Source organism: Lithohypha guttulata (assembly GCF_036872675.1).
Source record: "Lithohypha guttulata strain CCFEE 5908 chromosome Unknown scaffold_5, whole genome shotgun sequence".
NCBI lineage: Eukaryota > Fungi > Ascomycota > Eurotiomycetes > Chaetothyriales > Trichomeriaceae > Lithohypha > Lithohypha guttulata.
The window spans coordinates 844,945-858,273 of NW_027042754.1; the positions used below are offsets into that span (position 1 = coordinate 844,945).

Below are 13,329 nucleotides of genomic sequence, written 5' to 3' on the forward strand. Positions count from 1 at the left end.
ACATCGAGCCCGACTAACTCGTTGTGAAGGACTGTCGGGAAGGAGTCTGATAAAGAAGTGGCGCCGCTTCCTTCATCTCATAACAGGTGGTCGACTCGTTTTATTCCATACCACCCTGCTTCGAATCCACTCGACTGCCTCCTTCACACCTGTAGCTTTCAATGCGCTGACTGGTAAGACTCTTGAGTCCCTTATCATCTCGCCCTTTTCACCCTCGAAGACCGGCCTTACGAACCCCTCCTTAATCCTCACGACTTCAACCGCATCCTCTCGATCTTGCTTGTTCGCTAGAACCAGTACAGGGATACCACTCGTGTCTTCATGACCCAATACGTTCTCTAACACAGCTCTGCATTCGTCAAAACGGCCACGTTCGAATGAGCTCGAAACTATGCTTGGTGTGATGGGAGTAGGTGGTGGCTTTTCAGGCGTTTCCGCATCAGCTTCAGGAGGTATGGCATAGCTGCTTTTCCGCCTAGCATGCCATTGACGTGGGCCACCAGGTGTTTGAGGCGTGAGCAGGGCATCAGCCTCTTTCTCCAATTGTCCCAGATCACTGCTGTCAACCACAAATACTATAGCATGACAGCTTTTGTAGTAGCTCGTCCATAACCTTCTTAGCGTCATCTGTCCTCCTACGTCCCAGATCTTTAGATACATGTTCGGTAGATCGATCGTAGCCACATTTTGACCGACGGTGGGAACAGTATCGCCCGCGGTTGAGCTTGCTGGTAGATCGCCTGTCGAGCCTGCCGCTGGATCAACTGAAGAGGAGGTAGTATTATAGAGGGCACGAATCTGGGTCATCAAGGTCGTCTTGCCAGCATTATCGAGGCCGAGGAGGAGCACCGAGTACTCCTCTTTCGAGGTGGCATGAAGGTAGAGAGAGCGGAAGAGGTGGTACATCGCTCGTTGCTTGGCCTATGGGCGATGTTCAAGGACAACGGTCATGCGAATTATGGGACCTGATAGACACCAAGTGCTAGTAGCAGAAAGAGGCAGTCAGCAGCATGCATTGAAGTCCTCATGGAGATCTATTCTGCGACATCGCTGACGATTTCTGGGATAGTACTGTAGCCGTAGAAGTGACATTCACCCTTGGAAGACTGAAGGACAGCATGTCAACCCATTCTTGGCTGGCTGAGGCACGTTGAAGATATGGCTGACAGCCTGTGAAACGCGTTATATCGAGCTAGTACTACATAGTGCGGCCTGTAACGCGTACTAGCCCCATAGTTGCCCAAGCTGACAGGATATGTTGGCAACATTCCGTGTCGCCGGAAAGGGCAATCACAACCCAGCTTGGCTCCTTCCGCCAGTACTTGTATACATCTCTCGCTGCTTCTCTTGGTACTCGTGTGCCATTCCATCCTCGATCTTTGTTTCGGACATCTAAGCGCAAAGACGTAGCACACTCCGATAAGACCACGTCTGAGAGCCATCATTTTTGCTACTCGGAAACTTTATCTATGACTACTTTTGCTACACTATAAGGGTCGTCCAGGATTTGTTGGTTGGTATCGAGTGTTCCTGCTCGTCGTCGCACATACTCTTTCAGCGGCAATGGAGAGCGGAGAATATTGTAGCTGGATCACGCGATGAGTGAAACATCCATTTAGAAGCCTTCGCCAAATACATCAACAAAGACGAAATAGAAGTAGCTCTTCCAGCAATACCTCTGCTTTAAGTGCTTTGAAACATACTACCAGTACGTCCAGAAAGATATGAGATGAAGAGTACTCCGTAACAGCGCCTCGTAACAGGGCAGGAGTGCGTATGGTTACTGCCTCGTGGAATTGACGCACGTCCTGAGCTTACGATGTAGATGTGGAGATTTCCGCACGAAAACCCACGACATCGACACGCCAGGTACATAGTCCAGTGCAACTCTTTCGAAATTTCCTGCACCTGACACAAACCCACAGTAAAAGCAAGCTATCAAGCCGCTGGACATTGATCGAACTAGGGACTCCAAAAACAAATTCTGCTCTCTATATACGCTCCTAATGACAGATCTTAACGGTAACGGCACGATGAAGGAAACAAACGGGCTCACGGGATCACGAATACCAGCGATTACCACCCTGCCGACTCACAAAGTTCAACAGGCCAACCTGTACTCACCATCGACATTGTCAATCCATGCTGACGACCTTTTGAACATACTCACTGACGTGGCGCCACCAATACATGTAAGCACGACTTTCCGCTACACAACTGATCCATCTCAACTACGTCCTTTCCGTCCCGATAGTCGACCGGACAACCCGCTCTTCCCACATCAAGAAACGCCTTCGGAGCACTGCTACTCACGTCTCACTACACATTCGACCTCACGACTCGAAGCTATCTTGACTTCGCTGCTCCACAATCCGTGCATCACGTATACTTCTGGTTTATCCGCTCTTCATGCAGTTCTGGTCCACCTATGTCCAAAACGTGTGTCTATTGGCGGCGGCTACCATGGATGTAAGGGTGTTCTTGCCTTGCACGTTCGAATGAACAATATGCAAGTTCTACCTCTCGATTGTCCAGCAGAAGATCTACAGAAGGGAGACCTCGTCCTCCTCGAGACACCTATCAACCCTACCGGTATAGCAGTAGATATTGCTCATTATGCGCAGAAAGCACATTCTCGAGGTGCATACCTTATGGTGGACTCCACATTCGCTCCTCCACCATTACAAGATCCCTTTGTCCACGGTGCGGACATCGTCATGCACAGTGGCACGAAATACATCGGCGGACACAGCGACATGCTCTGTGGTGTCATCTCTGTTCGGAAAGAGCTTGCATTCCCAGATGGAGAAGGAGGCAAGGAAGGCTGGATGAGTCGTATGCTCGAGGATCGAGAGTTTCTTGGCTCCGTGATGGGCGGACTAGAAGGCTGGCTAGGTGTACGTTCAGTAAGGACATTAGAGTTACGAGTGATGCGCCAGAGTGAGTCAGCTGCATATCTCGTCCAGACCCTGAACGATGTCCTACACGAGTCAGCTGGAGAGATCGATATCCTAAACACAGAAGACTGCCAGGCAATACGCAAAGTTCTAGCCAAAGTCCAGCACGCCAGTCTTCAAGTTGAGGACATCAAAAGTGGCTGGCTGAAGAAGCAGATGCCTAACGGTCCTGGCCCAGTCTTTGCCATCTCCATGAAGAGTGGCGACCTAGCACGACATCTACCAAGCAAATTATACTTGTTCCACCATGCGACCAGTCTCGGCGGTGTGGAGAGTCTGATAGAGTGGAGGACCATGACCGATTCTACTGTTGGCCCGGATTTGCTCAGAGTGAGCACCGGCATAGAGGATGCAAAGGACTTGTTGAAGGATCTGGTACAGGGCTTCAGGGCATTGATAGAAGAGTTCAAGTTGTGAGCCGTAAACCACAATGATACCTCTACCTTTTGTGGTATCTGAATTCTTTTTGCTTGCTAAGTGCTGATGTCGACGAAAGCTCAAGCTCACTAACTACAAATCTGGGTATCTTGAACGCAACAACCGCCTCAATCTAAGAAACCTTCACTGCTCATATAAAATTCCCCGACCTATTCCCCTGACTCAAATTGTCATAAAACCTCGGTTTATTTACACCCGGAGTCGTAGGACTACGCGGCGAGAGAGCGTTTGAGCCCGTATACTCGCTCGGACTCATATCATAATGTGTACTGGGAACCGGCCGTATCGTACTGAGATGCGGTGGTGGTATATTTCTGTTTTCTGGCCTGGGTGAATTACTGCTTGACCTGAACCGTGACCGCAGAGCGAATGACTGGTATTCGTCGTTGTCTTGTTCGGTCACGATACTGAGAGGGATTTTCATCTCCCCTACGATGGAGTCGTTCTGCTGCGTGGTAGGCGGTGCAGAGTGCTTAGCGTGGATGGGTTCTAGGTTTTGGATGTTCCGGACGATGTGTGAGGGTTGTCGCTGTGGTGGAGGAGGGAAATAGTCTGGAGGGTTGGGTCGTGGTGGAAGGCTTGGACGAGCGCTTGGAGATGTGCTAGAGGGTGTCTGAACGTTGTCTAGTGATTGTTGCGGAGACTGTTGATAAGAAGAAAACTGTGAGGTAGCTGCAGGTTGTGATCGCATGTGATCGGACAGTTGACGCTGATGCGATCTTGTTGCGGACGGGGGCTTAGGAACTACTACTCGGGCCTCGTGTAAGGGTCCATTTACTTGCTTCCGCTGAACATTACTTCCACCCTTCTCAATCAGATCGTACGATGGTGGTACTCTTTGTGGCTTGGGAGCGATGATATTTTCCGTAGCACTGGCTTTGGATGCATGTGGAACCTGAGGGATTAAACCCAAGCTCATCTCAAATTCCTTGGTTAGATCCAGCTTTCCCGTTTCAATACGAGCTAGAGGTTCTGGCAGAAACGCACGTTCCTGCTTTGTGGATATAGTCGTCGGAATAGTTGAAACAGGATCTCGGCCGGATAAACCAGTCTGTGTACGTACAAAGGGTCTCGGCATTGGTGGATTGTCGTGCATGTTCTGAGGATATCCAGGACTTCTTTCACCTGGTAGCATACCCGTCTGCGCTCGTGCAAAAGGCTTTGGAGTGAATACATCAGCAGTATTATCACTGATTCCCCGGCCTGGCATTTGGCGGCGTGCTCCGGGTTGTACAACTGCGTTGCTATATGGTTTTTGTCCCTGTGGTGAAGCAGACCTGGCACGAGCCTGTTTAGCTCTCGAAATCTCGACAGGAGGTGCTTGTGCTTCGTCGCCTCCTTCGCCTATGATATCTGGTGGTGTGGCCACGAAGCCAACACTGAGCTTTCGCGATCGATCTTTTCGCTTCCCTGAGACTAACGAGCTAGCAGATTGGCTTCGTGTCTGGTATTCCGGCTTCAACAATGATGTGCTCGGAGCAGTACCAAATCCAAGTCCACCAGACTCGACGAGCGCGTCGGGGTTAACGTCTTTTGCATTTGGGAAGCGCATAGAATTCGAGACATCAATCCTGGGAATTGTTTTAGAAGGACCACGGCGAGGAGACGCCTGTACGTTTGAGTCGGAGGTAGAGGGTCGAGGAGATGCTATGGACGAGTCTTCGACAATGGACGGTCTCAGCGATGAGGCGAAGGAGGCACGGCCAGCGGCCAAGAAGTCATTCACGTCGTCGTTGAGTTGGTAATCTGGTTTGTCTTGGTCTCGTGTCTGCTTCTTAACTCCCCTCTCTTCACGTACTTTATTCAGCTTGGTTTTTGTACGATTGAGTGCATCTTTCAGACGTCCTCGCCGCGTGGACTTTGCTTCGCCACCCTCTTCGCTACGGATGCTGTGCTGGTCAGTCGAGTCCTCGTCCTCGTTAGTCATATCGATAGTCCCTCCAAGATGGTGGTCGTGACCATTGTGCTACGAAATAGAAACAAAAACAAGCGGGTGTTCGTCAAATATGGCACACGCAAGAGGTGTTTGTGCGCAGTCGTGCTGGAGCTGAAAGCTGGCGACTGTTACAGCGTCTAATAAGAGTGGGTGAGATAGTGTACAAGCTGCGCATTCACAGTTGAGCAGGCGTGCATGAGCCGGTGTCTTCAAGCAACCCACTCTCAGCTGCAGGACAATGTCATTGAACGAGAACGCCCATGCTTTTTGTTACGCTGGAATGTTCAGAGAACAAAGCTCGCGAACAGATCGATGCATGCTTTCGTCCATCAAACAAGCACACGGTGCACTAACCGCCATCCATGGCTCTTCAACACAAGTCTGAGAATATTCGAGCAAGGACTCCAGAAACGTTACTTTGCCGCATGTGGTCCCTGAAACCCTGCTCGTGTTTAGCTCTGGCTGGGGCGCCACGAATTTCTGTCCCACCTCACACCGGCTCCAGCTTGTCACGAATCAAGCCTAACCTCATGCGACAGAATTGAGTGCCAAAAATAGCAAGCTCAGGCACCACTTTTTCCAATGGACTTTTTGATAAGGCCACAACCATACCTCGGTTGACGATGAAACTCTTGCTCTCTTACTATCTATCTCTAGTACAGCTTGCGATACACAACTTCACATCCGCAAAGGCGCGACGACATCGTACTTACCTCCTGGTTGTTGGTGTCGTACCTGTTCGCTAGAGCTCGATCACAATGCCTCCCAAAGACGTCAGCGCATACCACAATCCTGATTTATCACAGTCCATACAAGACCGGCTCAAGGCTGTTGCAGCCTCAATCACTCAGGTGCGTGATTGGATCTAGCGTCATGGAGTGTCAACCTTTTTGGTAGATCATGTCGATCCTGTGCTTTTACACTGTGCTAACAAGCTGGAAGGATCCTGATTATCACGGATGGGACACAGATGTTATCAGTCATGCTCAATTCATAAAAGCAACATCGGGTCGTGCCGAATGGGAGATGACAGTACGGCCTGAGATGTGCAACAAGGGCGGCAATTTACATGGCGGTTGTGCTACTACCATCCTGGATAATTTGTCCTCTTCGACCTTTCTTACCGTTGCGAAGGAGGGTTTTATGGACCAGGGCACAGTCTCACGCACAATTCTTATGACCTTCTTAAGGTCAGTAAAGTTAGCCCCAAAACATGGTTATACTAATCTTTACAGGCCAGTCCCAGTTGGCACAAAGGTCCGTATAGTCTGCGAGGTACGTCTTCTTCACTGTCCCATTGTCATCCTGTCGGAGCAACCTTTTCTTGTTGGATCCGTTTTTGGCCTCACATGCGCCACCTATCTTGCTGTTGTTCAAACAACGATACTGACCAAGAACCAGGCAGTCGCTGGTGGGAAACGTTTGGCACATTGCAAAGGTCAAATCGAGACACTCGATGGTAAGGTCGCCGTTACATGTATCCACGACAAAGCTGTAGTTCCACGACGTACAAAGCTTTGAGAGTATTGATGGATTGGCGGCTGCTTCACTCAGCAAGACTCACCAGCAGGAGAAGCACTCCGCCGGAGTGGTAAGCCTAGGATGTAGGACTCGACACTCGATCGTTCCGGACATCATACAAGTTCAACCCAACAGACATCATAGCCTTTCCATGATGGTTCCAGGCACAGTCATTGCAAGCTGTCAGCGATTGTTTCTCCAGGGGTCGAAGGGAGGCGCGGCTCAGAGGACAATATCGACGGCGCATCGCCGGCTCACTACAATCTTTCTCATGCCAGCAACCAGTCTAGACGATGATATTGCGGCATGGTCACTATCGCTATCGCTATCGCCCTCATTATTGAGGACAGCGGCAGCAAGGGAAAATCATCATCATCACTCCTGCGCCAACCGAGGCTTGTGCCTATCGGAAGCGTCGTTTCCGACGACTCTGGTATTGATCAATGCCGGCGACAGTACCAAGGTTGTGATTATAACAGGCCAAATTGTTTCAGTGAAAATCATGATGCAGAAGATCGGCCAGCCCGTGCAAATCGTGCCGCGCCACGTGCCACGTGCCACAGCGTCATCTAACCAGGATTTTTTCGTACCGAAAGTTTTCCAAGCACGCGAGTACTTTCCACATTCACTCGCCTCCTTATCACATTTGTTTTTGATTGCCCATGTCCCTCAACATCGTTTTTCATGTTCATATGATATTAGACGTGTAGCTCGACACATCCTCTTGTTCTTCGCGTCCTGGCGAGCATTCTTACGAGATTTCTGATCAATTCACAAAGCAGACTAAGAATGCTTTCATTCTTAAATCCCCTGCCACATCTACCTGCCTACGCAGGACCTTGTAAAGTTGGTACAGCAGAGGTTGAAATACCGGTGTCTGAGATCGATTCGACAACATCGAGTCCTAACCCGCAAATTACGACAATCAAGTTTCGACTCTATTACCCTACAACACACGACGCATCGTCGAAACAGTCTGTACATTGGCTGCCCGAACCTCAGAAGGAATGGAATGATGCATACGCAAGTTTCATGGGTGGTAGTTCTGGATGGACCTCTTTACTTGCCACGAATGCTCTTTCTGTTTGGAATTATGCTAAGCTGCCGGCTGTGAAGGATGCACATCTAGCGCCACTCTCCACACAACAAAGATATCCTGTCTGCATTTTTAGTCATGGTCTCGGAGGTAATTTCAATACTTATAGCTCGATAGTGGGAGCCCTTGCCAGCTGTGGTGTTATATGCGTTGCGCCGGAGCACCGAGATGGTAGTGCGCCGATCTCGTTCATCCGGGACGACAAAGGCCAGAATGCCTCTTCTATACCCTACCAGAAGCACTCACACGCTCCAAGCACCGAAGTTTTGAATGCGCGTAATGCACAACTACGTACTAGGCTCTGGGAGCTAGACTTGACGTATGCAGCTGTGACGGCCCTCAATAATGGGAAGTCGTTCACAAACTATGCAACGCATACAGACAAAAAAGCCGAACAGAAATGGCATGATGTGCGAGCCACGTTTAAAGACAAGCTGAATCTATCACCTGGACAGGTAACATGGGCAGGACATTCCTTCGGCGCTGCGACGATAACTCAGTTTGTGAAATCTGTATTCTACCATCAATATCTTCCTGAAGACAAGTCCGACCGTACTTCGCGCGAGCCATGGGATTGGACACCTTTATACAAATGCACCTCAGGCAGTGATTTGGTACGCCAGATTCGAGCTGAAAGTCCTGTTGCTCTACTCGATCTGTGGACCATGCCACTACGCAGCGAAACGACCAAATGGCTTTGGGAACTTCCAATGCCATGTTATCATCGGAAGCAACAGTCGAACTCTAAAGAAATACCCAACACAGTAGCAGTCATGTCTGCAGAGTTCTACAAGTGGACAGAACTGCTACAAAGAACCCGCGCCCTACTCTCTAGGACTCCAGTAGCCGCACTCGCAGAACTCAACAAGCAGAAACAGAAACAGGAGCAGGATCGAGACAAACAGGCACCGGTCATCAAAGACAATACCAGACCCAGCAATCCAATACCTGAACTCTCCAAAGAAACAAAAGAAAGCGTAGCAGACCACCACCACAACACATCCCAAACAACGTCCACACAATCCTCAAGGACACCATCCCCAACACCTTCCCACCCCGATCCTCCCTCCGAAACACCATCGCCAGCATCCTCATCATCCACATCCCTCATACCAAACACACAAGACGAAGAATCAATCCCATCCTCAGCCTACACAAACGCAACCCAACCACATCTCTACCACGTCCCTCACTCAGCTCACCTATCCCAATCAGATTTCGGCGTCTTGTTCCCGAATCTCACGAAATACGTCATGAAAGCCGTTGAGCCTGAAAAGACTTTGCAATTGAATTTGCGGGCGATTTTGGCTGTCATGAAAGGTCAGGGACTGCCTGTGAAGAGCTTGATGAGGAACGGGGAAGAGGATGAGATTTTGACGGAGAAGATTAAGGAGATGAGGTGGGTGAGAGTGCCGCTTGTTTAAACGACCAACTAAGCGAGCGATTTGGTATAGAAAATTTTGTTTTTGGTTTCATCGTTTCTAGACAGCAGGGTGTTGGTGGAATTCTGGCGTGTCTTGCCTGCAGGATTTTTGCAATTGTGGATACTGTGTGTATATTTGTTAATGTTTATACGTTCCTTGTCGTTCTCCGACCTTGTGCTGTAGTATTGTTCTCACAATATTTAGATGATCTTGCTAATCTGTCACCTATCTTTCAGGGCGACCTAGCCCATTCAGAAGAGGCGCAGATTCTTAACGGACAATTTTATTACCACATTGCTGATAGTAGCCGCGCTTACTCGAAGACTGGGATCACGATGCGGCAAAATGCCCGAGCTGCTCACGACATTTCCAATCCATTCCGGTCTTTGAAAGCGTGCCAGCATCACCACACCTACCTGGCGCACGCTGTTGATGCCCTGCAAGAACCTCAAGCATTTCATTCAATGTAAAGGTTTACAGAGGGATACCTGCAAGTCAATACGGGACGCACGAGAAGCAGACGAATCTTGGACAAGAAGGTAAAGTACTAGAGGCCTAATAAATGCGCTACACATGGCGTACACCAGTGTAAACCATACTGCAGTGGCAACTTCAAGACACGGCCTATCTCACGTCGAGAGCCAAACAGCAGTCGCAGCACCATGCTTGCCCTTCGATGTGTCTGTACCCTCGTTCAAGTTCGTCCGTGCTACCTCCCTGATCTCTGTGCCATCCCAGGCGAGGACAAATACGTAGCCAACCTCGCTATCAGTCATTGCAATGTATTCGACATCACCAATCGTTGGGCCAGGCTGAACAGCATTTGCCCATCCACCAGACGTGGCAGTCTCATACATGCAGAGCAGACCACCTTGATCATCGTCTCGCCACTCTATTGCTGTATCGTGATCCTCAGGCACTATGTCAGCTCCATCGATCAGCCCCTCTGGTGTCAACTTGTATACAGCCATGAAGCCTTTCCTCCCCTCCTTGAGACCTCTTGTGCTAGCGTACAAGTACTTCGGATTCTCACCATTAGATAACGACGTCCGTACCTCATCGGCCCAGAACTCGTTAACTGGTAGTCCTTGGGGTATAATTCGGACCCCTTGCTTATGCACCAGCCTGACGGATCCATTGCAAGATTTGACCACTTCGAAAACGTCAGCAACTGAGGAGTGCTCCTGCAAGCAATACACGAATTTGCCATTCGGATGCGGCCAGACGTGTCTGGGCCCGTCATGTTTCCTCGGCGATATCTTCTTCTCTGCCAATTTCATGTGCTCTTTGCTGGCACCAATCGAATATGTCCATATGCAGTTACGACCTATGTCAGCAATGTAAAGCAACTTACCATCTGGCGAGAGGTCAGCGCTATGGGCTCCGTGCCGGAGACCGCCAAAGTCCATGGTTGAGCCGTTATCTCGTTGACCAGATGTATCGACAAAGTCCAATAACTGAACTGGCTGGATGTCTGTACTGCTGGTGTCGTTACTGTGCTCAGTGCTCTCAGACGAAGATGTAAATGCACCACTTTTGAAATCGAGCGCGAATACCTCTCCTGTGGCACCACCAGCGGAGTACGCATGAGTTCCCGACGCACATACATAGCCCGATCTTGATTTGGTTGCGACTGTATTCAGCAACTTTATGTCGGTAGGAGTATGGACTGCATATGCTGCTAGTGAAGACGGTTCAGTCCAAGCTGTTGCATAAAGGTTCTGGGTGCCTGTTGTGCCAGGTGAACTGAGATGCAACCACGAATGTGAGCCAAGCCCTTCATGCTGCTTCAATATCTTCAAGGAACTTTCATTTGAAGTGCTTGAAGCAGGTGTGAACCGTAAGGTAAATAAGTATGGCGTTGCGAATGTGCCCACAACGAAATCGAAGCTCGCCATCTTGTAGAGGGGCTGCAAGTATATGTTCGCAGGTGTCTGAGGCTCGGCGTTGTTTTTTTCTTTCTTGAGCAGGCGATACTCCCAATAGCTTTCCCACGTCTTAACCACCTTGTTGTCGTGATCGATAATGAGGCCAAGAGAGTATCAGCCGTATCAAGTGAAGACTGTTGCCATTACCTGGACTAATTATCATTTGTCCTCAACTTCTACTAAATTCCTCTCTTCCTTCCAATTTGGCTATTGTCTCTCGGAAAGGCGAACCTCTCGGAACACGTTCAAGGATTAAGTTCACAATCTCGGTACGATACGTCGGCAGTAGCACCTTTACCAATCGGATACGTTCTTTGAACGCAGTAGCAGAATTGCCACTCACATAGTGTTTAGCATTTCCAGTGCTTTGAACAAGGATCGTCGTCTCGACTGTCTGAACATGGTCAAATAGATAATTCAAGAATGCTGTAGATTATACCAGCTTCTTGAAAATCGAGTGCCTGTATAGTACCACGCGTCGATAGCGCGTTCCCGTATTGCGATTGGACAGCTGTTGGCTCGAAAGTCCGCAGTTTGTGCCGAGGCGCATCCACCGAGCTTCTCCAAAATACTGAGCGTGAAGCTCCCAGAGCTGTGAAGACAGGTACCATGTTACAAAAGCCTCGTGCCCGATTTCACAAGTCGTGTCAGTGGTCGAAGCTCACCTAGACGATGCCTGAATCACTTACATTAGCGGTGTGTCAGTCGTACACCTTGAATACTCTTACCGAAACGTTGCATCAATTACAACAGACTGCTCGCACAGCGGCTGACAAAGGTGTTGATATTCTTCTCTTCCCCGAGGCATACTTGGGTGGCTATCCGCGGACATGCTCCTTTGGCGCAGCTATCGGTAGTCGATCGGATGAAGGACGCGAACAGTTCTTGCAATACTTCAAGAGCGCGGTAGATCTTGGAGACACACCAGGAGGAGCTGAAGACGACTGGTTACAGAAGAGGTTGGCCATCAATCAAGAGACTGGACGACGAGGTGACGGCACAAGAGAATTCCTGGAAGATGTCGCACGCGATACTGGTGTGTTTATAGTGACTGGAGTTGTAGAGAAAGCTGGTGGTAGCCTCTTCTGCGCCGCTCTATATGTATGTCCGAAGAGAGGTGTGATAGGAAAGAGACGAAAGCTGATGCCGACTGGGAGTGAGAGATTGGTATGGAGCCAAGGCAAAGCGGGTACATTGAGAGCTGTGACTGCCACGATCAAAGGTGTCAAAGTCGTTATGGCAGCTGCGATCTGCTGGGAAAACTTAATGCCATTACTGCGTTACAGTCTGTATGCCCAAAACGTGAATCTTTGGCTGGCCCCGACTGCAGATCCACGAGAGAGCTGGGGTTCGTTGATGAGGACTATTGGAATGGAGGGAAGGTGCTTTGTAATGAGTGCTAATCAGTGCCAGAAGAGATCGCAGTTACCTACCTGGATTACAGGCAGAGCGGCAGTTAATGGTTCTGCATCAGTATCAAATCGTTCGGATACCAGGAGGAAAAGTGTGCCAACAAAAGAGAACAATGAAATCGCTTTACCACTCAGTGCAGGTGAGGAGCAGGTCAACGGAGGCTCGGCCGTGTCTGCTGATGAACCAGATGAATACGTTTCACGCGGCGGAAGTTGCATTGTGTCGCCCCTAGGCAACTACGTTCGAGAACCAACCTGGGAGAGCTCCTCAGAACTCATCATCGCTGAAGTGGACTTCGAAGATTGTGTAAGAGGAAAGCTCGACTTTGATGCTGCAGGTCATTATTCTCGGCTAGACCAATTCAATCTCAGCGTTCAGGGATTGGACCTGAATCCACCTGCTTAGCGTTTGTGCGCAACTGGGAGCGATCATGAACGGAATAAAATACACAGGTCTTCTACTGCCATAGTATATTGTTGGTAAAATTGATACTACGACAGCCCTCACCGACACGTAAACAGCTTCATCAACTTTCGAGGTCTTGTCTGACTTTATACTTGCTAATAAACACACCTTGCCCATTCAAGTCTCGAATCTTGAAGCTGCACTCTCGTCC

The 13,329-nt window shown here is 49.5% G+C and overlaps 6 protein-coding genes across 6 annotated transcripts; 3 read left to right on the forward strand and 3 right to left on the reverse strand.

Annotated features, from left to right (window-relative positions):
• Positions 1 to 72: 72 nt before the first annotated feature.
• Positions 73 to 906, reverse strand: ARL3 (ADP-ribosylation factor protein 3; the record flags this gene model as incomplete). Its single annotated transcript, XM_064901081.1, has 1 exon — positions 73 to 906. One exon carries the CDS (start codon positions 904 to 906, stop codon positions 73 to 75), a length of 834 nt encoding a protein of 277 aa, XP_064752157.1.
• A 1,100-nt stretch (positions 907 to 2,006) lies between these two features.
• LTR64_006754 (uncharacterized protein) lies at positions 2,007 to 3,374 on the forward strand (the record flags this gene model as incomplete). The annotated part of the gene is made up of 1 exon (XM_064901082.1): positions 2,007 to 3,374. One exon carries the CDS (start codon positions 2,007 to 2,009, stop codon positions 3,372 to 3,374), a length of 1,368 nt encoding a protein of 455 aa, XP_064752158.1.
• Positions 3,375 to 3,525: 151 nt separating this feature from the next.
• LTR64_006755 (uncharacterized protein) lies at positions 3,526 to 5,322 on the reverse strand (the record flags this gene model as incomplete). The annotated part of the gene is made up of 1 exon (XM_064901083.1): positions 3,526 to 5,322. One exon carries the CDS (start codon positions 5,320 to 5,322, stop codon positions 3,526 to 3,528), a length of 1,797 nt encoding a protein of 598 aa, XP_064752159.1.
• A 2,562-nt stretch (positions 5,323 to 7,884) lies between these two features.
• Positions 7,885 to 9,842, forward strand: LTR64_006756 (uncharacterized protein; the record flags this gene model as incomplete). Its single annotated transcript, XM_064901084.1, has 2 exons — positions 7,885 to 9,351; positions 9,609 to 9,842. The coding sequence occupies 2 exons, from the start codon at positions 7,885 to 7,887 to the stop codon at positions 9,840 to 9,842; spliced, it is 1,701 nt and encodes a 566-aa protein (XP_064752160.1).
• A 159-nt stretch (positions 9,843 to 10,001) lies between these two features.
• Positions 10,002 to 11,270, reverse strand: LTR64_006757 (uncharacterized protein; the record flags this gene model as incomplete). Its single annotated transcript, XM_064901085.1, has 2 exons — positions 10,002 to 10,699; positions 10,727 to 11,270. 2 exons carry the CDS (start codon positions 11,268 to 11,270, stop codon positions 10,002 to 10,004), a joined length of 1,242 nt encoding a protein of 413 aa, XP_064752161.1.
• Positions 11,271 to 11,972: 702 nt separating this feature from the next.
• LTR64_006758 (uncharacterized protein) lies at positions 11,973 to 13,118 on the forward strand (the record flags this gene model as incomplete). The annotated part of the gene is made up of 2 exons (XM_064901086.1): positions 11,973 to 12,648; positions 12,745 to 13,118. 2 exons carry the CDS (start codon positions 11,973 to 11,975, stop codon positions 13,116 to 13,118), a joined length of 1,050 nt encoding a protein of 349 aa, XP_064752162.1.
• Between the last annotated feature and the right edge of the window lie 211 nt (positions 13,119 to 13,329).